The sequence below is a fragment of the Onychostoma macrolepis genome, chromosome 10, assembly GCF_012432095.1.
Source record: "Onychostoma macrolepis isolate SWU-2019 chromosome 10, ASM1243209v1, whole genome shotgun sequence".
Lineage (NCBI taxonomy): Eukaryota > Metazoa > Chordata > Actinopteri > Cypriniformes > Cyprinidae > Onychostoma > Onychostoma macrolepis.
The window spans coordinates 20,224,824-20,251,906 of NC_081164.1; the positions used below are offsets into that span (position 1 = coordinate 20,224,824).

The window sequence follows — 27,083 nt, forward strand, 5'->3', positions numbered from 1 at the left end:
ATTAGTTTAATTTAGTTTGGATTAAAAGCGAGCATGTGAAGCTTTTACAGTATAAGCTAACCTGTGGAGCTAATGTAGTTCATAAGGCAAAAGTTTGATTATAACACTCAGTTCCTTGTGTTCCTTGTCACATTGCGTTCAGTGTGTACCAGCAGTGAGGCAGATGATCTTGTTGTTTTCTCTGCATGTCACCTAGAGTGATTGACACATGTGGTGTTCAGCTGGAGATAATGAGCTTTTTCACATGAGTGTCATCGCCTGCTTGAACACCTCCAATCCAAATGAGATGCTCATCAGCCTCCAGAGGCCCAGCTGAAAACCAGAAAAAGTAAAGACAGGAGTCCAATCCCTGCCTCAAGAAGTATTTTGTATTTTGTTGTGCCGCCTTTCTTTTCGTATACCAAGCACCCTGTGGATTGGATGGCAGCGTAGCAGGGACCAGGGCATCAGGTAGCGTTCACGGGTGTTGATGCCACAAGCTGGAATCTCGTCAGCAGCAGGAAGGGATTAGAGAATTCTTCCTGCCATCAAAGTGTCGCCTGCAGTCACTGGAAAGAAAGGCTTGGGATTTAATGGGAAGGAAACATTCCTCACCTCACACCGGCAGGCCCGATAGAAGAATGCAGAATATCTGATTGGGAAATATTGGTGTTGTGATTTGATTTCATAAGGTAGATGAGCTCAACAAAGCAGATAAACTCAGATCTTTAAGCTGGATATTCCTTTCTCTAGATCTGATATTTTCCTGAGCCGAATGTCCCTGAGGTGATCATATCAGATTAATATATTTAAGATTTAATACTGTGTGTGAGTGTATAGTGAAAGTTTACATTTACAATTTTTGGAAAAGATGATAGCCAGAAAAGCCTTGATGTTGGCTAAAGGGTTCTTAATGGTTGCTAGATGGGCTGCGTGATTTAGGGAAAAATTCGAAATGCAATGAATTAGATTGCAAAAAAAAAAAAAGTCCAGGTTTGCTATTCTTGTTTGTATGGCCTAACAATTTGGCCAAAACGTGATTATAATAATCACAATATTAATAATAATTGAAATAAGAAATATTACTGTAATATTGTGCTGTAAAAAATAATAAAAATAGTATTTAAAAAGAATAATAAAAGAATCATTTTACAGTGCATTTTTAAATTACTATATGAACATTTATGTCTGTCTTGTTTTCTTCATTTTTAAACATTAAACCATCATTCTTTTATTTTGGTGCAAAACTGGTGCGTTCACAAATGAAGCGTTAAGCGCGAGTGATTTACAAGTCAATGCAAAGAGGCAAATAGACATCCTGCGGTGCGAATTGAGCATTTAGGGCGTTTGACGCATGTAACGCGTGATTCGCGCGAATCGCGTGAGTTGAAAAATCTGAACAAAATTCGTGCCCGCGTTAACCAATCAGGAGCTTGCTCTAGAAGTGACGTGATTACGACGTAGAGAGGGAGGCAGAAATCCGAAACAACAATGGGAGGACAAAATCATCGTCGCTGTATATGGATACCTGGAGCTGTACGGTACATCTTCGTACTTTGAAACGGGAATAAAAAGGATCTTGCTTGGTGTGTTACTTTGTGCACAACATAGTAAATCATAATTTATAGCCTATTTGTTATATAAAAATATTATTTTTATGTTAAGACTAGAATAGGCTACTTATGGCAAACATTTGTACATTCATTCTAATTATATCCCATTGCAAATACACTCACAATAGTATAGTAAAAAATAGTTATTTGTGATTGGACCAGTGTAGTGGACTGGAGCCGCCTGGCAGAAGTCCCTCCTTGATGCGAATTCACGTCTGTTGTGAAGTGAATTTCACGTGCGAATGAAGCGAGTAAATTCAAAATGTTCAAGGTCCAACTATGCGCGAATAGCGCGATTTATTCGCGCAAGTTGCGTCTGGTGTGAACGCACAGTTAGAAACATACTTTTCTGTTCTATTGCGCTACTTTCCTGTTTTTCTTATGTAAACACTCTAGATCAGTGGTCTCAAACTCAATTCCTGGAGGGCCACAGCTCTGCAGAGTTTAGCTCCAACCAGCTCCAAATCACACCTGCTTGGAAGTTTCTAGTGATCCTGAAGACCTTGATTAGCTGGATCAGGTGCATTTGATTAGGGTTGGAGCTAAACTGTGCAGAGCTGTGGCCCTCCAGGAATTGGGTTTGAGACCAATGCTCTAGATGGATGTGTTTGATCGTTGTGCTTACGTCTTTTGTGTTTCACGCATGTCTCTCAGTCTACTGCCCGAGTTTCACGTTTTTCAAAGAAAAATGATTTAAAGTTAAAGTTACTTAAAATTTCACTATTGACTTATAATTACAAGTATGGGAATATGGTTGGCCCATGCATTTTACTAAGACACTGAAAACACGGGATCATGAGCTGCTTGCAGTGCTACGCTTAACTGTGAACTGTGAACATACAGCCCTAGTTGTTAGCACATTGCTATGGGATTCTGGGTGGTTGGTAATATTCTGGCATTTTTCAAATATTTGCAAGAAGAAATATAGGATTGGAAGGACACAAGGGTAAGTAATGCTGAACTTTGGGCTGAACTGTCCCAGTTTAATTTGATAGTTTGCTAATTGTAAGTATGATAACGCTTGATTTAGTTTGTAAACACAACTAAGGCATCCTTCCAATACTGATCCATTTTCAGTTCACCAGTTGTGTCCAAGCTAGCAACACAACTCTAAATTAGACATGTTCCAAGGTTGTTTTTCGTCTGGTGTTGTGTGAGAAAGAGAGAGCAGAACCATGAACCTGCACTTGACCTGTCAGCGCTGCGACCAAAGAGCGTTTGTATTTACTGCTGCGTTTCTGGACACTTGCTGTAATGCAGCACCAGTCTTTGTCTTTTTTATAGCTCATGGACTCATCTGGGCAGCGGAGACATAAAATACAGCTTTAATGTGGAGCGTTTCACTGTAGGAAGATGTTCACATGAGACGCCAGACTTTCATGTGTGATATTAAACTTTTAAACTGCGCGGAGTGTAATATTTCAAGAGGATGTCCGAACCTTGACAGATAAATGCAGTGTAAATCGGCTTAAGATGAACCATGTGCTGGGCTGCTTGGTAAAGCACATTTATCTGTATATGTTCTTGCCTTTCTCCTTTCACTCAACCCCCAAATACACTCAAGCATACATCATCAGCTATACCCACCTCCCCCTCTTCCCGTTTGTGTGCATTTACAGTTTCCAGCAAAGCTGAGTGGGCACAACAACAGGAAAACAAAGTGCCTTCTCTCATTCTCACCTCTGTCTTTGCTGAATCGAAAAGGCAATAGACCGGCCTCGTTACTCCAGAGTCTACGGTAAAGTTTTTCTGAAAACTAGAAAAGGAGGAATGACTAGATGTTTAGATGGGAAGAAAATGTGATTGACATGTAGTTCCAAACCTGCATGATTTACTTTTTCAATTTGTTGGATTTAAATTTGACAATTTTCAGAAATTGCTTGAATTTCTCAAATAAGTACAAAGAAACACATTGAATTGAACTTGAAATGTTGTAGTTGAAGACTGAAATAGTATTTTTCTTGTAAAACATACTCCAATAAACTTTGTCTTTTACAACTTAGAAAAATGATAGTCATACGTTTTTGGAACAACAGGGTTTCTGCAGGTTTTTTAAGACTTTAAGTCTTAAAGTCATTGCATTAAATGTTGCATGCATTGCAAAAAAATATCTTTCTCTGTGTTTTTTTCTTCCAGTATAAATATCTAAAAATCCTTAAATCAAGATACATTTACTTGACATGCAAATGTAAAATGAAGCCTTGAACACAAGTGAGTTTAAAACAAATATCTGTCAACGGGGAAACAAGAAGAATTTATTTTTATTTTGTCAATTGGCAGATATTGGTTCTCGTTTTAATCATAAACTCACTTTGTTCTTATCTCATGTCAAGTAAATTTATCTTAAGAATCTTTAGACATTTGCTAAAATAAGTTGTATTTTAGTTTATTGGTGAACTATCCCTTTAAAGCACAATTTTGTCTTTAGTATACAACTAACAACACTGCATTACGCTAAATTCTTGAAATCTAGTTTATATAAGCGAAGCTTGAATCAATGAAGTGAAACAAATCAATGAATCAATTTTTTTAAACCATCTGAATGAACTGACTCAGACTTCTCAGCCTCATATGAGGGAGGAGGGATATTGAGGTTTGGTCTTGCTCAACTGTAGAGCTGTGGAAACGAATTAGCAATGTAGCATAACAAAATGCTTCATCGCTAGTTTCTTCCCGGGTTGTATTGAGCAACTTGTTGGGAAAAAATAGCTGTGGCACAAATGGTGTGGAAAAGGTTACTCACCGATGTTTTGAACCCCAACCCTCAGTATGAGTGATAGTTTTAGTGATGCAAGAACCATTAATTAGATCTCAGCTGCAAGATCTTTCCTCTGTTTTCCTCTTCTCGCTGTGAATGTGGAGGTTGCTGTTGGGTGGAAGATCACAGCTGTCTCCCGTGGCGAAGCCCGAGTGCCAGTGTAAAGACAGGGAAGGCTATGTACCATGACTTTGGACAGTTTGAAGGGTATGGATGTGATATGTGCTATTGGCTGCTCTATAATAAGATTGCTGAGATCTGTGGGGAGGAGAATTTACTGGAGCACAACTCCCCCTAGGGCATCTTCATAGAAATCTGCTTTTCCACCAGCTTTTGGAGCATCTCAGCCAAGCTGCTTGGTTCCTATTGTTAATGAGCCGCTCTTTCACTCTCCTTCCCCCCAGCCTGAGCCACAATGCGCCAAAAGAGGCTAGAAAATCTCAAGCTGCAGCTGATGGCAGTCCAAGAGAGGCAGAACATGACAGATGAACACTCAGACTTTCTCGCTCTGCAGGCATTAACATGGCCATTTCATCCAAACCTTTACCAGCTGAGAACTTAACATGAGGCACCTTCCTTACACTTTAAAAATAGACACATGGATACCTCTGTGTACTTCAAAGACTTCAAAGTGTAGTACCTGATAAATAGCCTACTCTTTATGTGCTTTTCCCAAATATTGGGCACACAGTGACTCATGATTGGTTTACATGAATATCTTTAAGCAATCAGCGATCAGACCGTTACTCACTGCATACCGTTTACTGCATACTAATTAGCGTTAAAAAATACAATGTGAAATTGTGCATTATGCAACGACTAAGATTTTAAACCGTAGTAGGAAATTTTTTTTTGTGTTATTTTAATCTGATCAATTGTAATGTGTCCTTGATATTTATATCATCATTATCGTAGTAGTAGTAATAATAATAATAATAATAATACATTAATTAAAAACTGCGCTATATAATTTATTTATTTGTGACTAATTAAATATCAAATAACCAAATATAAATAATGATAATATGTAAATATTAGTGCTATCAAACGATTAATTGCGATTAATTGCATCCAAAATAAAAGTTTTTGTTTACAAAATGTGTACTGTGTATATTTATTATGTATATATAAATACACACACATGCATGTATATATTTTGAAAATATTTACATATAATTTTATTCATGTCATTTATATTATATATAAATATATTTAATATATAAACAACATATTTTTCTTAAATATATACTAGTGCTGGGCAACAATTAATCGCGATTAATTGCATCCAAAATAAAAGTTTTTGTGTACATAATATGTGTGTGTGTACTGTGCATATTTATTAACTATATATAAATACACACATATATGTATATATTTAAGAAAAATATGTTATGTTTATATATTAAATATATTTATAATAAATGATATGAATATAAATATATACATGTATATACATACTGTATGTGTGTGACTTCATATATACATAATAAATATACACAGTACACACACATTTATTATGTGTATTTTGGATGCATTTAATCGTTGCCCAGCACTAATATATACATGTATGTGTGTGTATTTACATAATAAATATACACAGCACACACACATATATTCTGTAAAAAATAACTTTTATTTTGGATGCGATTCATTGCGATTAATCATTTGACAGCACTAGTAAATATTTATTTTGTTTATTTATTTTAATAAAATCATAACATAGATAATAATTAATAATAAAAATAGATATTTTGCATTTTTAATTTAATCCTGAGTAAAACCAACTCAGCAGTCCAATCAAATGAATTGTCAAGAAAAAGATCTTTAGAATTGTGGCAGATTACTCCTGGTTCACTTGTCACACTGCATATGGCTGGTCAGATTGAGTGCATTGCATTAGGGGATATACAGTAAATAGTACAATGTTTTATAATGCACATTCAGACAAATGTAGCAGTTCATCCAGGTATTTTGTGAATACAGTACGAGTCGTTCTGAACTGCCACAGTTTGTTCTGAGAGCTAGCTTTTCATTTTATTGCATTATATTTTAAAACCTCTGTAAATCACACATCATTCTCTTAATCTTAACTTCGAGGCAGTGAATGCCAGATCTCTATGATTTCACAGCACATCAAAGATGGATTTCCACGACACCACGCGGCCATGCAGATGAGGATTTATCTGATCTTATCATTTCCTTTGAAGAATAACCTGATCATCGTAATGCGTCCCATATTAAATCTGTGGCCTGCAGAATTCACCTGCTTCCATCAGAACCCATTTTAGCTGGCCTGCATTTTAACCCATTTAATACCGAGATGCTTTTGCTGAATAAACAGCCAGAACAATCTCTTTGATGTTCTTAAAATATCACATGGTATAACATCATCCTGCATTAAGAGGAGAAAATGAAATGTTCAGCATGCACCATTCGGATAATTAACGGTATTGTGATTTTAATTAAGGTGATGAGTGTGTGTTCGAATGAGACCGGGCTCTATATTTTTAGATTTCCATCTTTTCTTAAAATTATAGTGATAATAAATTAGATAGAAAATATATAATTTAGCTTAATCCACACTGTTGAGTACAGACTGTCAAGAGTAGTAGTTTGTGGTTTTTATGAAGATTTAAAGAATGGTAACCAAAGGTGTTACTGTAATTTTTTTTTTTTTCTTTTTCCAGCCCAATGTCCATGATTATTAGTATGGTTTTCTAAAGGTTTGGCACATTGAATGTTTTTGAAATGTTATACTATAATCTTTTTTCTTTCTTTTTCTTTTTTTTTAAAGAAAGTAGTATGTATGCATGCAAATACACAGTTGACTACAGTAGATTTTTTCTTGATTCAGGGTTGCTGCAGGATTTTTAAGCTCAAATTTAAGACTTTTTAAGACCATTTTTAAGACCTGCACAAATTAATACCATATGAGCGGGGTAGGGCAATGTCTATGGTAAACTGTAAAATGAATGTAAAAAGCATGATTTACAGTTCAGATAGAAGTTTTCACGAAACAAAAAGTTTTATAAAATTATACACTTCACATTTCAGCCTTTAAAGTCAAAAGTATTAATTATATTAATTTATCAATAAATTATTAAATGTGACCCTGGACCATAAAACCAGTCTTAAGTCGCTGGGGTATATTTGTAGCAATAGCCAACAATACATTGTATGGGTCAAAATTATTGATTTTTCTTTTATGCCAAAAATCATTAGGACATTAAGTAAAGATCATGTTCCATGAAGATATTTTGTAAATTTCCTACTGTAAATATATCAAAAGTAAATTTTTGATTAGTAATATGCATTGCTAAGAACTTCATTTGGACAACTTTAAAGGCGATTTTCTCAATATTTAGATTTTTTTGCACCCTCAGATTCCAGATTTCCAAATAGTTGCATCTCGGACAAATATTGCCCGATCCTAACAAACCATACATCAATGGAAAGCTCATTTATTCAGCTTTGTATAAATCTCAATTTTGAAAAATTGACACTTAAGACTGGTTTTGTGGTCCAGGGTCACATATTAATTAAATAACATACAAACACATTTTATTGTTTCGATTTTTATAATGAATTATCTCCTTATCGATCAACCAGTTCACATTTACAGCTCTGCTTGTTTGCAGGGTAAAAACATGGGTCGATTTTTGCATTGGTCTGAACAAAAACAACCCAATGTTCCTGCAATACTGGAGGCTGCAGTTCTAGGACTGCATAGGACCCTATTTTTTGGGACAGCACCATCTATTCCAACAGAGGAGACCTGATTCAAACATCAAACAAACAGATGCAAACAAACAGCACATCAGACGTGAAGCGCTGCAGCTAATTAACTGAAGTCTCGCACAGACACAAGTCTTCTTTCCAAGAAAACTGAATTTTAAACCAGAATATATTGAATATTGAAATAAATTAGGTTAAATATTTCAAGAGGGTTACCAATGGGTATGTTTAGAGTTATATAATTAAGTGTATACAATTAAATAACTGCATAATTCCTTAAAAATAATAATATACAGAATTCAATACCAAGTGCTATAAAATAGTATGAGGCATTAATATTTAGTCATTTAGCAGATGCTTTTATCCAAAGTGACTTATAAATGAGGACAATGGAAGCAATCAAAATCAACAAAAGAGCAATGATATGCAAGTGCTATAACAAGTCTCATTTAGCCTAACGCAGTACATGTAGCAAGCGATTTTTTAAAAATTATATAATAAATAAAAAGAAAGCATAGAATAGAAAAAGAATAGAGCAAGCTAGTGTTAGAGGCCTTTTTTGCTTTTGTTAATTGTATAATAAATAAAAAGAAAACAGAATACAAAAAGATTAGAAAAGCTAGTGTTAGGTTTTTTTTTTTTCGTTTTTTTTAAAGAATAGAATTAGAATAGAGAGAGGTGTGACGTTCTTCATTCTCTCTTACATTCTTTTTGGCTCATTAAAAATTAATCTTGCTGCCACGTTCTGGATTAATTGTAAAGGTTTGATAGAACTGGCTGGAAGACCTGACACAATACATAAATGCTAAAAAAAATTTATTTTATTTATAGCCTTTTGAAGTTTAATCGTCACATTAAGCTGTATTGCGATTCTGGTCTGTACCCAAATTTAAGACCTCTTGAAATCATAATTAAGACAATTTAAGACTTTTTATGACCTTAAATTTGATAAAGTAAATTTAAGACCTTTTAAGACTTTTTAAGGACCCGCGGGAACCCTGTTGATTTGCTAAATATGTTCAGTATAAAATAAGAATGCACTGCATAGAACACTGCAGTGTTTAGCCTTCTATTTCTAGTGTGACAAATGAACCAGAAGCGATACGAACCATCTCCCTGACTATTATTTGTTTAGACTGCCATAAGTGAAGACATTTACCCCAAACTGAATTAATGTGAAATAATTGTATTTGAAACATTCACGCTCTGCAATATACTATTTTTATATAACAGTATGCAGTGCGCTTCTGATCGTTGCCCAAAGCAAAGATATTTGATCATTTTCTTCACATTATCAGGATTATTCAAGCAGAAGGCTGTTGCATATGGCTGAGGTGTAGAGTTGTGTGCTTGTCATCTGCCTGTGTGGGCATTATTTCTGCTATCAGAATGCATGCTGGGAATTAATTAGCTCGGCCTTCATTTAGCTGCCTCCCTGTGTTAATGTAGAGAAGTTCAAACGCAAAGGGTGTTAAAGTACAGTAGCAGCGCGGCGGGACGTCCACTCTCCGCGTTTTATCGCTTGATGAGTGGAAAATGTGTCGTGATGGGAAACGCTGGGAGGCTGTGATGGTTCGGAATAGGGGGAAATTGGGGTTGTAACACAGATTAGCACAGATTCCGTACGCCCACAGCTTCAGCTTCAACCTCAATAAATTCAGAAGCACGGCCTTCTTCGTCTCCAGCAATCGCTAATAGTCCATTCCCTCCCTTGTGTTATTGAGCTGATTTCCAAGTGGCCGCTTAGCCGTTAAACCGTTGCCCAATTCCAGGAATTTATCGGAGAATATAACAATGATTGTCTTGATGGAGCCTGTGGCCTCTGAATCATCTCCTCTGTGCTCCGGATGAGAGCGCAGTGGATCAGTGGCATGAAATCCCAGACGCCCCTCTCTAAAACCCCCAATCTACCTCTGCAACCTGCAGCAAAGCCAACTAAAGCCCTTCAGTCCTAACTACTCCCTGGCATCGGGCCTTAACGCTTCCTCCTCTCTCTTTGTCTCTCTCTCCACAGTATTGCTGAGTGTGCTTCAGGCAAATGGCCAGACGGAGATGAAGAGGGTGGTCGGAGACAACGCCACGCTGCCGTGCCACCATCAGCTGTGGCAAGCCGACATCTCCCTGCTGGACATTGAATGGATGCTGCATAAATCCAGCTCACGGCAGAAAGTGGTGAGCATGAGCGCGCGTGCATCTGATCTCCCGCCACTGCGACATTGCGCTGCTGATGCTGGCCTTCGCTGTTCACCACAGTCCCTGATCTGCAGTGCAGTGTTTTTTTGCTGCTTGTCTTTCTGTAAACTGCACCATCAACTGGTGCTGCAATCAGCACTGTAAAAACTGCTCGCTTTTAATATGTCACTGCTTTGCCTCGTATCACCCCTAACAATTACTTTTATGACCTAATGATGTGGAATTTGGCCCGAGGACAAGTTTTACATTTTAATCTGGCCACGGCTCAAGCTGCTCCCTGAGGTCCTTCCTGACACAATATATCCAACAAGAAGGGGTCCAACCTTTTGCCGATTGAACTTCCTGCCAGTTATGAATAATTTTAGAGCTATTTTTCTAAATGGCATGTAGCTTTTTAATGAGAGAGCTAGTTTTTAGTGGTGGGTTTTTGATGTGCTTAGATGATCATTTTGGGGGTCTTTCTCTCAAACCCTTTAGCACCATCAACAGTTCAAACTTTAAGGTGCATAGTTTTAGTTTATTTATGCACAACAATTCAAAAGGTTGTGGTTTTAAAAGATTTTATGTGTTTTGAAAGAAGTTTCTTATGCTCACTAAGTCTGCATTTACTTGATCAAAAACAGTAATATTGTGAAATATTATTAGAATTAAACATAACTGTTTGCTTTTTTAAATATATTTTCAAATGTATTTTAATCTTGTGATGCAATGCTGAATTTTCAGCATCACTACTCCATGATCCTTCATAAATCATTCTAATATGCTGATTTTTCTAATATGAACTTTTGTTCAGTAGTAACTTTATAATTGAATGATCTAGAAGCAAAATATATTTTTTAATGTTTTATTAATTGAATAATTTGAAAAAAACAAAATTATTTTTATTTATTTATTTAAGTTTTGTTACATGTTATCATGCCAGTCAAAATTATTACAAACCTTTCTGATACAGATTCATCAATAGTAATATTCTGGCTGATAATGATAAATAATTGTCTTCATGTTATGGCGATATTAAAATCCTATACTATTCTTTTTTTTTTAATTTAGAAATTTGTATGTGTAGGAAGAAAATAAATAGATATTAATTTTAAGATTGATAAGTTAAAATTCTGAAATAATAATAATAATAAAAATAAATAAAAATAAATATATATATATATATATATATATATATATATATATATATATTTATTTGTATTTTTTATTTTTTTAAAGTTGCTTAATTATTAGTGTTTTTTTGTTTTGTTTTTTTAAATCGATAATGTTGTTTTGTTATATAATGGGGGAAAAAATTACTTTTGTCAATGAAAAGGGCAGTCTCTTGTTAGGAATATAGTTTTAGCATTGCTTTACAGAATTACAGAAGTTGAGTATCAGGGACATCGAAAGACAAATATAACCAAGTGAAGAAGGGCCTGATTCACAGTGACATCAGAGTTTAGCAGACTCCTACTGCAGGCTGTGACTCAACCCTCACTGGACTGCGCCCTTAGCGTAAAGAGTTCCACAAGCCTAATCAAAGCAGTATTTATTAACACGCTAAATTTTCCTCTTTCACCAGGTGATCACATACTTTGCCGGTCGGATCTACGACCCCAATGAGAGTGAAGCTGGGCGGCTGTCCCTGGCGGGAGACTATCTAAAAGGCGACGCTTCGCTTTTGATCAGCGACCTCTCGCTCACCGACTCCGGAGAATACATCTGCAAGGTCAAGAACGGCGGGAAGTACTACTGGAACACAGTCAAACTCATCGTACTCCGTGAGTCTTTGGCCCCGCAGCGTGGCTTTAATTAACTCCTCTTGTAGGCCTAGGGAACGATAAAGACATGACAGATGCTTATGTCACAGAGTAAGGGGTCCAAAAATAGCACCAGGATGTTGTCCCTGGGCATAGTGTGCCAGTTGTGCCCCCTGATCTTGGCATGAAATGACATTCAGCAACTGTGTGACAATAAAAATGACACATTACACATAATAGCATGGGAAAAAAGCAGTCATCACACTATAGTCGTACTTCCAAAACACATAAATCAATCTTAGTTACTCATTCAACATGTATTATTGTGAGTATGTGTCCTGCAAAGAAACATTATATGTCTGTTTTCACCCCATTGTTTCTTTCTATATTCCCTCATTCCATCTTAACCGCTTCGCCAGCTGCATAAAGACATTTAAGAGCACCACAAATTTACGCATGCATTTGTATAAATGGTCCGTGGCTTTCAAACGACACGTTCGATTCCGAGGGGCAAACATTAGCATTTGTCTTGTTCAACACAAAGATAATGGCTTGGCAGAGAACGCAACTGCAGCTTCCTCTGTGCGCCGTAAGTGATCCTGACAGAGTTGGGAGATGGAGGGGACCTGCATCCCACTCAGCGGCTGTAATTGCATCCCCCCCTGCGAGTGCCGGGGCAAAATTGTCCTGGCTCAGCAGATAGAGGCGGCAGGAGCAGATGCTGATGGCCGGGGTGGGCAGGAGCGGGGGGTCGAGGACCGAATGGTGAACGGGTTGTTTTACAGATTCATGTTATAGAGCTCGCTGGCATCACACTGCTTTTTAAGAGGTTCATGATGGGAGGAAAAATAGATCTAAATGGGGAAAGATGCAAAAAGGGTGCAAGTGCATGTTTGAGTGTACAGACCTGGTTTTACACATTCTGAATGCTTGTTCCATTATAGTATTAATTTAAATGATACATTTTGTAATATTTTTCTCAGTGGTTTTAGTCTTTTAACTCAAGTGTTTCAATAATGTATATATATTTTATTTTTTTTCGCACTTATACAAGATTTGTTAACAAGACATACACTACTACCTGGTTATTTAATACATAAATAATGCCTGTATTATGATATAAAATTCACAGGATTATCCAAAAATATGCATTACTATGTGGATTTTTAATATTTAAGACAATTCTTTGTTGAATTTCCAGCTAAAATGCCTACATTGTGATATAAAATTCACAGGATTATCCAGAAATATGCATTACCATGTGGATGTTTAATATTTAAGACTATTCTTTGTTGAATTCCAGCTAAAATTACTATATTGTGATATAAAATTCACAGAATTATCTAAAAATATGCATTCCTACATGGCTGTTTAATACGACCTGAATTCTGGAAATGTTAGGATGTTTTTTAAATTTGAATAAAATGAAAACTAAAAGACTTTCAAATCACATGAGCCTAGGGCTGGGTATCGTTGAAAATTTTTTAATATCGATACCGATACCTTGAGTTCAATACCGGTTCCTGAACGATACTTTTTTCTATACCAATTTTATGAAATCAGTTTTTATAAGATTACATTATCTCAAAAAAATTTGGTTTTATTTTTTCAGCTTGTTGACATTTATACAGACTCAAAGCCTCATCTCCTGAGCCACTGCACAAAGGAACAAAATATATCCAACACAATAAATCAGTGCAAATAATTTGAATAAAGTTCAAATAGTTTTCAGTTTACACGTCTGTTAGGCTACATTTACACTAGTGCGCGTTTGTTTTAAAACGCATAGCTCACACAGAATCATCATTTCTATTCATTTATTCTAGGTTGTTAAAGGCTTAAAGAAATTGAAACTCTTTATCCACTTTCATAAGTGGGCGTTTAATTTTCTTTCTCCATATGTTTTGTTATTAAATTCTGGTGTAGTATATCTAATTATTTGAATGCATAAAAACTTAGTTTATTCAAATTTATTCTTAAAATAGCCTTATGAAATGTTTTATTTTTCCTCAGAAATTCTGTGTTCTGGTTTTCAAATGAAGGCATAAAACATTAATTTCATTTATCTTTAAATTATTGAAAATCAAAGTTTATTCATTTATTTTGGCAAACAAAGGGGGTTTACTATTAAAATTAAAACATGAAAGAAATGTTGTGTGATCATTACTTAAAATAATAGTTTTAATAATTTTAATAGTAGCCTACATTCTAGTAACAGTAGTAACAGTATGTACATTCTGCTGAATAATAGTAATGTATTTCTGCCGCAGTGTCTTCCAAGTTAAACCAAGCTTTTATTTTGACGGGTTGCCGTGAATACATTTACAGTTCTGTGTGTATATGATATGACGCTAGTTTTACTCAAATGAAACGGTAAAATGCTAATGAAGTGACTCTCAGCAGTTCTGGAGATGTTGTTCATGTGTTTATGTCCTCATTTAGTGAGACAGCAGACGCTGAAATCACCGCGAGCGTCACACGCGCTTCAGTCTGTGTTTAGTAAACAAAACCGCGCGATAGAGAACAGACTGCTCCGTACGCCTTCGAGTCGCTCTCGCGGATGTCAAACACTGATCAGTCCGTGTCGCTTCTAGTCCAACACACCTAGTGCTGCAGGCTTATTGCCTCACTGATGTTGATGAGATTAACCCCTTAGGTATCGAAATTTGGTATCGAACGACAAGACGTTTTTCGAATATTCGATGGTATCGAGGCAATTCGGTCGGTGCCTAAAAAGTATCGAACTCGATACCCAGCCCTACATAAGCTAATATTTTATTCACAATAGAACATAGAGAACATAAATGTTTAAGCGCAGAAATTTTACATTTATCCACTAAATGAGCTCATTTCAAATTTGATGCCTGCTACAGGTCTCAAAAAAGTTGGCACGGGGGCAACAAAGAGCTGAAAAAGCAAGAAATTTTGAAAAGATTCAGCTGGGAGAACATTAGCAACTAATTAAGTTAATTGACATCAGGTCTGTAACATGATTAGCTATAAGAGGGATGTCCTAGAGAGGCAGAGTATCTCAAAAGTAAAGATGGGAAGAGGCTCTCCAATCTGTGAAAAAGTGCGTAAAAAGATTGTGGAATACTTTAAAAACAACGTTCCTCAACGTCAAATTGCAAAGGCTTTGCAAATCTCATCATCTACAGTGCATAACATCATCAAAAGATTCAGAGAAACTGGAGAAATCTCTATGCGTAAAGGACAAGGCCGAAGACCTTTGTTGGATGCCCGTCTTCGGGCCCTCAGACGACACTGCATCACTCATCGGCATAATTCTGTCATTGAAATTACTAAATGGGCCCAAGAATACTTCCAGAAACCACTGTCGGTAAACACAATCTGCCGTTCCATCTGCAGAAGCCAACAAAAGCTCTAGCATGCAAAAAGGAAGCCATGTGTGAACATGGTCTAGAAGCGCCATCGTGTCCTGTGGGCTGTTTCAGAGTGGAAAAGTGTTCTATGGTCAGATGAGTCCAAATTTGAAATCATGGACGCTGTGTCCTCCGGGCTAAAGAGGAGGGAGACCTTCCATCGTGTCATCAGCATTCAGTTCAAAAGCCAGCATCTCTGATGGTATGGGGGTGCGTAAGTGCATACGGTATGGGCAGCTTGCATGTTTTGGAAGGCACTATGAATGCTGAAAGACACCATATTGCCAGTTTTTGCTCCATTTCGCCAACAAAAAATAATTCCAAACAGCTACAGAACAGTTTTGCGTCTCTGAGCAACATGACAATGTTGTTTCGTTCCTGAATGAATCAACTGTTTAAATGATTCGGTTCAGTAGCAATGAATCACTTGTTAACAATGACTTGCTACTGGCGATTTTAATTTCCTATCAAATAAAGGCAAAAAGCCCATAAATATAACTTAAAAAAAAAAAAAAAGCACTCCATGTTCCTGTGAGCTGCATTAAACAGTGTGTAAATACATCTAAATGCAACTTCTGCAAAGATTCATTTTGTTGATACTGGTTTCATTTGTTTGGTAACAGCCTAAATGTATTAAATGTAACAATTTGTTTCAAAAGATGCACACTTTTAGGGAAAAAAAGGCTTTATTAAAGGTAAAATTGCCCATAAAAGGTACAAATGGATTTAAACTTATATGAAAAGATTAATTTCTATCACTGATGTGAACTGACCACACAGAATATGAAGAATATCAAAAGCTGCAGCTGTCCATGGTAGTCAGATATCAGCACAAAAACACACTCAACGAAATATTGTCTAAATATTGTTATCGAAAAAATCCCAAAAAATATTGAGATATTTTTTTTTCAACATCGCACACCCCTACTATACACTGATACAAAATAACTCATACCATCATCTAGTGTTTACCTTACCATTGTGTGTTTTCTGTTTTGCAATGTAGTAAAGCCATCCAAACCACGCTGTTGGATGGAGGGTCGTCTGCTGGAAGGAAGTGATGTCAGACTGAGCTGCAAGTCCACAGATGGTTCTGATCCAATCAGCTACAAATGGGAAAGAGTCTTAGACAAAGGAAAATATGCTGGCAAGCTGCCACCTCTGGCCCTCATAGGTGAGCATTTGTCTGTAAGAATGAGGAAATTTTAATAATGACAATTTTTACAATCTGTGCCATGTTTAGATAATGTGATGTACAGTAGGTGAAGATGATCTTTTGACTGTAACCTGTTGCCCGCGTTTTTAAATGCTAAACTGACTCGCTCTGCTCCAATCACTTTAATACTGCTTTCCCATGAAGAAAAAAAATGCAGCGTTAAGTTTATCTTCCAAGCGTGGGGAGTAAATCATGTGGACATCTCTCTGGAGGAGCAGAAAATAGATGAAGACACTACAGGGCCAATTTAACACCGCAAGCATTCTCAAATTAAATTTACATCAATTCCATCAGCACTTTTTACCCCACATGCTTCACTACCTCCTCAATTAGCCCCTCTTATGAGATCGGCTTGGAGATTTGACATATGTGTAATGTAATGTGCTCTCTACCCTTCATCAGGCTTTATGAAGAATTTTGCAGAACATGCTCTGTTCATTCAACTGCACACTTTCAGTAGTTGTTTCACATCAGAAATGAGATTTCGATGAAATCAACATTAACCAAAAGGTTGTAGGTTCAATACTTGAAGCTTGAAGTGTGACAGCGTGTCCTAATCAGCCCGTTGTGATGAACTGACAAGCAATAAATCTTGTCCATGTCTTAACCAGCCATAAAAAGCAACATTTTGTTGAATGCTTGGTTTTTTTCTATCATGTAACTTACAGTTTGATAATGCTGCTTGACATGACACAATCACAGACAAGAGCTTATGTGATACTTAATATACAGCTACACTGCTGTTCAATACATATATATATATATATCTTTTATTTGAAAGAAATACTTAAGTAAAGATTCATTCAATTGAATTTCATTAAGTTGACCAAAAATATCAGTAAAGACACTTATCCCTTTAACGCGTACGATCACACCGGTGTGATTAGAACTTTCAGTGAGTCACGTCATCAACTGCTGAAATTCAAATCTGCTTTCTGGCGTTGAGCCAGATCAGCCGCGCGAGCGCTTGTAATATTATAACTTATTCAGTGTTTTCAACCATATAATGCTTATTTAAGATTTCAGACATTTAAATACACATAAGTACTAGCAAAGCCATACATTTATAGTTTGTAAAATATGCGCTGATGTCTATGGAAGCAGCAATAATGATCCTTACAAATATAATCTGACGACATGTTTTATTGATATCATATACACATAGTGTAGGTAACAATAAAGTTTACTCTGCTGTTCTCCCAGTTTACTGGAGACTTATTTTAACGTGTTTCGGGAGGAGAGGATGAATTTACATGTTGTAAATCCCACACCCGGTATAGATCAACTAACACGATCATTATAAACGTGTTTAAACAACCAAACACATTTACTTGCACATATTTCAGAATCGGAATATCAGATATTTAATAATATAGCGAGTATGTTTGTGAATATTAATAATAAAAAAAGTAAAAACGAAATAAAAGCAATCCATGTGTCATACAGCGCTATTACGGCTGCGGTGTGTCACATGACAAGCATGACGCGTCGCCATGGAAACAATAAGGCTATAAGTTCTAAAATAACGGTCGCCTAAAAAAACTCACGCCTGGGGCTCAGCTAGAATATTTTAAACTCACGTGCGAAAGGGTTAAAATGTTACAACATATTTCCGTCAAATAAATGCTGAACATTCTATTCATCAAAGAATCCTGAAAAAAAAAAAAAAAAAAGTACAATATACAAAAGTATATAAAACCAACTAAATGTGTGAGATTAATATGGAAGAAACAGGATGTATTGCTTGTCATTTTGTGTCTGTTTGGACTGACTGCAAGACTGCAAACTGTTAGCATATCAAATGACAAGTAACTGTGTTTTTTATCTAAAGATCTGAAGAACCCTGAGATTGTGACACTGAAAAATCTGACGAGGGAAAGTGCAGGTGTTTATAAATGCACTGCCAGCAATGATGTCGGAGAAGAAAACTGCACTTTAGAGGTCAAAGTTCACTGTAAGTACCTGTGTGAATGGATGCTTTCATAATGGCATACTAGCGTAGCATACTGTTTTCTAAAAATAGTGCACAGTTTGAAGTGATAAATTCTTCAAACTGTAGTATGCTACATTGTTGACACATTACCTCATTGCGCTGCATTTTTAATTTAGCGTGTGCCATCCAGTTTTCCACTACCTCAGAAATAAATATGCAAATTGAATTTTTTTATAGCTAATTTGTCAAAAAATTTTAACTTTTTGCAGTCTGATCAAAAAAATGGTCAAGAAGGAGATGTTACACATTTTCTACTACTTTATTTTTCAAGCTGTAAATGGTAGGTCAAATAGAGTGCATTGCTTTGCATTGTGGGAGACATTAGGTAATCTGAGTATCCCATGCATACAGAAAATTTGCATACTTGCAATGCTGCAAAACACAATATAGTATGAATAGTATTTTGTATTCAATTTGAACTTAGCTATTGTGTTTTTCTGTTTGTTTGAGCACTTTGATACAGACTCAGATGAAAAGCTTTATGCAAATCATAATTTCTTACTCCTAGTTTTTGTTTTCTTGTTGCTTCTGACACTTAATTGAATTAGCGTCAACACAAGTACATTGCCAACCCACTGTATATTTTGTGAAGATGGCAGTGAGATCCTGACCCGTTCTGCTATGCAGTGCGATCTTTCAGTACTATTTAACATCCAAATAAAGAATTCATCCTTTTCTTTATCACAGTGTTCATTGATTTAATTCCTTCCTCCAAACCTTTCTCAAACAGCTCTGCTGCATAATTAAATATCAGATGATGGAATTAGAAGAAATAATTAATTATGTGGCGGAAAGAGAAATTTATTCATGCAAAAAAATGGCATATTATTAAAGGAAGGAATATAGTGAGTGTGGTAGATTGATTAATGCTGTGCTGTTTGCTGGAGTATTCTCATGGTGAGAAACACTCCTTCAGGTATCTGCAATGCAGAGGGGGCTGCTTGCTTGTTACGAGCTGTTTGTTAAGCTATTCTGAGCATGGAAACTTTGTTTTGTGTCTCTTCAAAGAATAGAGAGTGTTTTCCATAAATACGGTAGTGGATACTGACTGTGTGAGTTTTTAAACGGTTTTACACACTTCTGTTCTGTGTGTGTGATTTGTGAATAGAATAGAATTTATACATTTCCTGAAGAACATTTGAGTGGCTATGAGTAGTTGCTTACTGGCATAAGTTAAAAGAGTTCCCCCTTAAGTTTCTGTAGAATTTTGTTCCCTAGAAATTGCTTGGGTCATTACATTTATGTCGTCTTATGATTTTTCTATTTTTCTATAACACAATTGGTTCTGGACCCATTTCGGACCAAGTTATACACCAATGTTTAATTCTTCATTTTTTTAAATCCTTAAGTCAATATATGAACATTGTCTTCTATAGAACTGTTTTATAGCTGAATCGATTTTTATTTGATATGTAACTAAACTGAATCAACATTGAACTAACTTGAGCTGAATAATGACACTATTCTCTTCTATAGAGATAAAAACAACAAAAACAATAGAGATTCTGCAGTTCACTTCACAAGGTTAAACTGAATCAACATTTAACTAAATTGAGTTGAATAATGACACTATTATCTTCTGTACAGCTGCTTTACGGGTGAAACTGTATTTAATTTAGTGCTGTAAAACGATTAATCGCATCCAAAATAAAAGTTTTTGTTTACATAACGTGTATATTTATTATGTAAAGACACACAGCATATATTTTAAAGTATAAAGTATAAAGTATTTACATGCATATATTTATATTCATATAATTTATATCATATATAAATATATTTAATATAAACACAGCATATTTTTCTTAAATATATACATGCATGTGTGTATTTATGTACATAATAAATATACACAGTACACACACATATTGTCACAATAACAGGAGACACGGAAGCCAGGAACGAGGAATTCATAAAATGAGAGTCTTTAATATCCAACAGGGAAACACAGAGCACGGGCAAGGAAGACATTCAAGGACCGACCAACATTGACTACGTTGACTACGGTGTTGAAGCTCTTTTATTTTCCGTTAAACGGTTGATCGCTGCCGTGTGTGTATCCTGTCGCAAAATGCGGCGAAAGGTCCTACACGATGATAATAATGTGATTAAGGTGTTTACATGTCTGTACTGCACCTCGATAATGCGACTAAAATAGGAATACTCCACATGTCTTAATTCGATTTGTGTTTACTTCGATTATGACTTTAGGCGGATTAAGGTAATCAAAAATCTCTGTTTATATGGTAGACTCTTAATCAGAGTATTGTCTTAATCGTATTAAATTCAGAGTATTGATGTCCATGTAAACGTACCGACTAACTGAAAGGACTGGGGTTTATAAAGACAGGATAATCAGGGAGGAAGATGAGACACACCTGGAAACAAATAAACAATCAGACTGGGGAGAAACTGGGTCACGGAACATATGGGGAGCAAAACACAACACAGACAGGTCCATAATCCTGACAATACGCACCCACCCCCCCAAGGGATGGAGGAGCCTGACGGAGCCAGAGGGACGGCAGACCAAGGTGGAGCCGGAGGGTCGAGGGAGCCCGGCGGAGCCAGTGGATCGATGGGCCATGGCGGAGAGGAGGGAGCTACAGTAGGAGCCATGGTGGAGCCGACGGGTTGAGGCGGAGTCCGAGCCTCGGAGGCTGGAGGCAGAGGTGAGGGATACTCCAGCCCTGGCGACGCTGGAGGATTGCAGTCCCGTGGGGCTCGCACTGAATAGATAGGGGGCTGAGGGCGAGCTGAGGGGCTGCCAGATGACAGCGGTGGTGGAGGCAGGAGCAGGAGGGAGTGCGGGTTTTTGTGAGCCTCTAGGCTTCCAGGGCTGAACTCAGGAATGGGAGCGGGCAAATGAAAGAGACTCAGGAGACGAAGAAGGGCTGGACTTGGGATCTGTGGCCCTCTCTGGGCCAAACGGGGAAACAGTAGCCCTCTCTGCCTCTCCGTCAGCGGTTGGCTCGGGCATGAGCTCCACGCAGCGGGGAGATGGTGGGCTGGGTCCGGAGTGGCACTGGTGAGATGCCCCTCGGGACAGACAGTGAACAGGGATCCGTGTCTCGCCAATGTCCACTCCACAAACACGGCGAAATTCGCTCAAGGGCCTTCCTCAGACGACGGCGCTCTGTATGCAGAGTTTAAGCTGGCGTCATAGAACGCATCGTCCGGGTAGCTGGAGAGGTTGGCGAGCACCAGGAACAGTCTGGCCCAGCAAGAGGAGGAGGTAATCCGGGCGAAGAAGGGGATCCATGGGGACACAACGGAAATAAAAAACACTGGGAAAACACGGAACAAAAACAGAGGGTAGACGCAGAGGTAACTGTATCGGTCAGTCCTTCTGTCACAATACCAGGGAGTCAAGGAAACCAGGAACGCGAAGACCAGGAATTCACAAAACAAGAGTCTTTAATATCTAACAGGGAAACACAGAGCACAGGCAGGGAAGACATTCAAGGACCGACCAACACTAACTGAAAGGACTGGGGCTTATAAAGACAGGATAATCAGGGAGGAAGACGAGACACACCTGGAAACAAATAAACAATCAGACTGGGGAGAAACTGGGTCACGGAACACATGGGGAGCAAAACACAACACAGACAGGTCCATAATCCTGAAACAAAAACTTTTATTTTGGATGCGATTAATCGCGATTAATCATTTGACAGCACTAATTTAATTGTTTTATAAATTAATACTGTTATTTTCTTGTTAATTTTCTTGTTAACATTAATACTGTTATTTTCTTGTTTATTACTGTGAAACTACTTTAAAACAATCTGTGTTGTATGAAGCACTATATATATATATATAAATGTGATTTGGCTTGACAGTAATAATAGTGACGTTTACCTTAGCAAACACCATAACATCTTATAAAACAGGAAGAGTTGTGGTGTTTTGGCTCTTTTGTAGATATCCGGGGGATGGGTGTAGTGGCTGGCGCTGTGGTGGGCGTGTCCTTCGGCGTTCTCCTCATCATCCTCATCGTTTGGCTTGTTTTCCGCAAGAAAGAGAAGAAGAAATATGAGGAGGAGGAAGCACCCAATGAAATAAGGTAAAGAAAAAAAATAATAATAAACACTTTTTAAAATAGCGTATAGAACGTACATGCAAATTACAGCCTGAGCCCATTTATAATGCTTGTTAAAGCAGCAGCTCTATTTCTCTTTGTTGACTTGCATTCATGTCTAGGCTAATTTGCGGGTGTCAGGATGAATTATGCACGTTTGGAGGATGAGTGAGCATTAACAATGCAGACAACAGCGAGATACACACATGTACACAGCTCTCACTTAAGTTAAAGAGATACATAACAAGGCCCCAGTGTTGCAGAAGTCATTTTCCCTAAACTTGTTAGGCAGTAGCCTGAAGGGTCTTTTTTTTTTTTTTTTAATTATAGAAGTGTTTTTACATTTTAGTGTATTTATCAAAACATTTTGTAAAATGCAAAGCCCAAAACAAAAGTTTGTGAATGCAAATGATTTTAGCTATACAAACAAAGCTTTAGAGCGATTTAGCACAAACTTCTAGAAAATGCATTTAGGCCTGAATGCACTCCGTGCAGGTTGTTGAAAAGAAAAACTTCTAGAAAGTTTCTGAACACATATGGCAAAAGTACATTTTCAGATATATTTTTAAATCAATCAATTTCAAAATATTTTAAAAAGTGGACCAAAAATATGTTAATATTTTTTTTGAAAATGCATTATATATAATTACTTTATATACTTTACTTAAATTTCCTCATATTTCTTGTCCACTTTTATATATTTTTGATTGTATTGCTGAAAATATATTTTATCCATTAGTTTATATTTTTATTCACTGTACAGTCAAGCCAACAATTATTCAGACATCTTTTTTACTAGTATTAACTATAGTTAATTTATGAAAGTGTGGATAGCAAAATAAAACAAACTGTGACATATTGTACCAAAAAATTCTTCATACAGTGGACTGCCAGTAAAATTGATAAAAATTTGGGACCAAAAATTATTCAGACACTTTGACCTGACCAAGTGTTTTTCTTTAATAGCTAATGTGGCCTTTTTACACCACAGACTGAACATAATTAAGCATTGCTTGGTAATTGGTTGACCTAAATTGGTATTGTCTAATTGTGTACTTAAATGATGACAGCTGACGGCTATTCAGCCTAATTCACTACATACCTTTCTGTCAAAGTTATCTGACATTATTAAGATTATCAACAACATTTGTTCTGAGTTCGTCGTCATGTTTTATTACCATTTTCTAAACTATAGCAAATAAACTGTGATAATGTGAGACATGTTAAAGGTTAAATTTTGGTTTGACTGTATATTTTACAGAATAGTCCACCCTAAAATTAAAATTTTACTTGCCTCATGCTTTTCAAAACCTGTGTGACATTTTTCTTGCCTCTATGGAACACAAAGAAAATATTCTGAAGAATTTTGGTAACCAAACATTTTTGGTTCCCTTTGACTTCATGTTAAAAAAAATTAATAAATAAATAAAAATAAAAAAATGGATCAAGTCAATAAGAACCTGAACTGTTTACCAACTTGAACTTGAAAATATATTCTTTTAAGACATGAAGGTGAGTAATGGATGACAGAATTTTCATTTTTGTGTGGACAATCCCTGCAAGCTGTTTATTTAGCATATTGTATATTTTGGCCATAAAAGGAATACATGTATACTACTTGTATTTTTTGCTTTATGTGGAACTTTATTTCATGTCTTTGTGTTGATGAGTCACATTGTAATTTATATGCTAACACAAATGCACATTGCATTCACAGCATTCCAGGAAAAGGGTGTAATAACAGGAATTATGTAGTTTCGAGTCAACTACTGTCCTGGAGGATGAACAATTTTAAAATAAAATGTTTTTGAGGGAGTTGACATGTTTATAGCTAGCTGTCTGAATAATAACACTTTCAATTTGGCACGGGCATTTGAAGGCCCCTTGAGTATAGACGCCAAGTATATACAAGAGTGCATGCCTGCAGTGCAGTGGCCAAGCCAGATAAAGAATCTCACAGTCTCTATCTTTATGTTTTAAGGGAAGATGCAGAGGCTCCCAAAGCCAAACTGGTGAAGCCGAACTCACTCTCCTCCTCCCGATCTGGTAGTTCTCGCTCAGGGGCCTCCTCCACTCAGTCTATGGTGCACAACAGCGCCCCCCGTGGACCCAGGCCTCGACTGCCTGTCGTGGCTGCCCTTAAAGAAAGCGGGCAGCCCGAAAATTTCCCTCCAGTCCCACCGCCATACAACCATGTGGTCCCCAAACCTCCAGAGCCTGGCAGTAGCCCCAAAGCCAGCCCGGCAAAGCTCAACCCAGGGAACCTGGCAAGGATGGGCGCCACACCGGTGATGATTCCCGCCCAAACCAAGGCATTCCAGACTGTGTAGGATTAATAAATGCCCTAAACATACACACAAACAGATAAATACACACACTGCACCGAGCATCAAATCCCACATCTGCTATCAGGAACATTCCCAAAGGATTTCCCATTCCCTGCGGAAAACCCAGATGGTCAGGCCTTTTGATTCAACAGATTCGACTTCTTGGTAAAATAAATGCCTTTGTTGTTTTATGTGCACACTGAAGTGGAAGAAGACCCCTTGTGGAGTGTAAAGGGGAGGGGGGGGGGGGGGGCGGTGTGGAGGGCTGTGCCTTGTGTTATGATGATGGTTTGAGCAAACAAAAGAGGCAGATATGAACAGAGATACAACTCTGCCTTTACCCAGACAGACAGCCTGTCTACCTGACCACACACTTCCCGTCCTCGCTGGGTTTGAACTGACAGCTACAGAACTGGAGGAGAAACTCACAAAAGAGGACTCTTTCCGGCACCTGCTCATCCGCCCCTACAAGGATTCACATCTGCCACTCATTTCCTCAGCCAATCGGCATTCGCCAGGCGGCCCAGTGGGCATCACACCTCAACAGCCAATGGCAGGTCACCTGCTGGGCACAGACGCTGCGATTGGCCCAGAATGAGGAGAAATCAACACACTACAACATAAACAGTGACAGTAAATTTCTTTGTTCTTCATTAGAGCTATAAATATTCCATATGAATAGACGTATTCCATATTTAAGAGGTATTTATAGGAATTCCATATATTTCAGTTCATTCGTAACGTGTGTGCACATTCCCTTTAAATCATTCATTTACATTCTTCAGGATAATTCAAACAGTATCTTCAGTAATGAGGTTGATCGTCTCAGTGGGGAAATGGTTTGGCTCTGCTTTGGCTCTTGGTATTTGCAATTGAAATCAGATGTCTGGTTGGTGCATCCCATTGGATGCAATTGTGATGAGGTTGGGTCAGGCTTATTCTGTGCTGGTTTATCTGGATCTGAAGCGTCTAAATGATTATGATGAAACCGAACAAGCAGGCCCACACACAATCATGCATATGTGGGAAAATCCAGTTTTCAGCAGAATTCGAATGGCTGTCCTTCACAAAGCTCTGCATTGGTCAACACAATTAAACAAATCCCCCCTATATTAAGATATTTCATTTGGTATTCCCAGCTAACAAGAAATGTTCTCAGAAAGTTCTGGCAAGGTTCTCTCAAGAGACATGAACTTCTTCAAATAATGACAGTAGAACATTTTTTCAGTTATTTTGCTAATGTTCTCAAAACATGAACACAAAAATTTTACTTATTTCTGAAACATTTTAGTTAGATGTTCATCTAACGGTTTTTAAATATATATATATTACTTGTTTTAGAATGTTGAGAACATTCGAGAGTAATGTTGTCATAATGTTTGTAAAATTATAAAATGGAATGTTCCCTTAACATTCAGCGAACATATGAGCAATATCACAGGAGTAGACAGGCCGAGTGCCATAGGTAATCACAGCCGTGGCGATATACAGCCATATCTCACGTCTATGAGTGTGTTGTGTTTATACAACAGTTCAATGACACGAGTGAGTAAATAATTTAGAAACAACAACGGAGTATCTTTGAAAGCCCCCTTTTGTGCAGAACTACTTTCTTCCGCCACGGATTTAAATCTAAAGTTGACAGTTCAACAGCTGATCCCCATTCTCCGTTACTAATTCCAAAACGTCACTTTAGAGCTAGTAACTAAGGAACTTTGAGTTGCTTCATTGAAAGCTTTGTATTACTGTAGTAAAAGCTTGCTGTATTATGTAAAATAAGCATTACGAGAGAGAGATGGACTGAGCGACTGTGATTACCCGCATCTGATACAGGCATCTCATTCTCCTAACGTTACTTACAATTAAGTTTGAATGTCCACTGATGAAAGCGTTATCTTTGTCGTAACGTCAATGTCCTTTCATTGATTTCTGATGACAGGGCTCCTCAGCGCATTTGTTAGCTGCGTCAAGCTGTTGTTGTAAGTAAAAATATCTTCCGGTTAGAAAAGCGTTCAAAGTAAAAGTCTTTACTGCAGGCGCTGACTCATAAAAACAGTCTG

At 37.2% G+C, this 27,083-nt stretch overlaps 1 protein-coding gene and 1 long non-coding RNA gene across 16 annotated transcripts in view; one reads left to right on the forward strand and one right to left on the reverse strand.

Annotated features, from left to right (window-relative positions):
• LOC131548060 (CXADR-like membrane protein) overlaps positions 1 to 26,894 on the forward strand; it is a 95,789-nt gene extending 68,895 nt beyond the window's left edge. For all 14 annotated transcript variants that reach the window (XM_058788994.1, XM_058789009.1, XM_058789005.1 and 11 more), the window contains 6 exons: positions 10,100 to 10,257; positions 11,843 to 12,041; positions 16,410 to 16,577; positions 18,451 to 18,573; positions 22,540 to 22,681; positions 24,678 to 26,894. In XM_058788994.1, coding sequence (XP_058644977.1) covers positions 10,100 to 10,257; positions 11,843 to 12,041; positions 16,410 to 16,577; positions 18,451 to 18,573; positions 22,540 to 22,681; positions 24,678 to 25,026 — 1,139 coding nt within the window. In that variant the 3' untranslated portion in view covers positions 25,027 to 26,894. The remainder of the gene's footprint in view (positions 1 to 10,099; positions 10,258 to 11,842; positions 12,042 to 16,409; positions 16,578 to 18,450; positions 18,574 to 22,539; positions 22,682 to 24,677) is intronic.
• On the reverse strand, positions 1 to 27,023 carry LOC131548062 (uncharacterized). 2 transcript variants are annotated; one of them, XR_009273093.1, is made up of 4 exons: positions 26,884 to 27,023; positions 22,477 to 22,619; positions 16,381 to 16,509; positions 1 to 548 (listed from the first exon to the last, which is right to left on the reverse strand). It is a non-coding gene; the product is annotated as an uncharacterized LOC131548062 (long non-coding RNA). The 2 variants fall into 2 exon arrangements; XR_009273092.1 differs by lacking the exon at positions 1 to 548 and adding an exon at positions 11,900 to 12,090.
• Between the last annotated feature and the right edge of the window lie 60 nt (positions 27,024 to 27,083).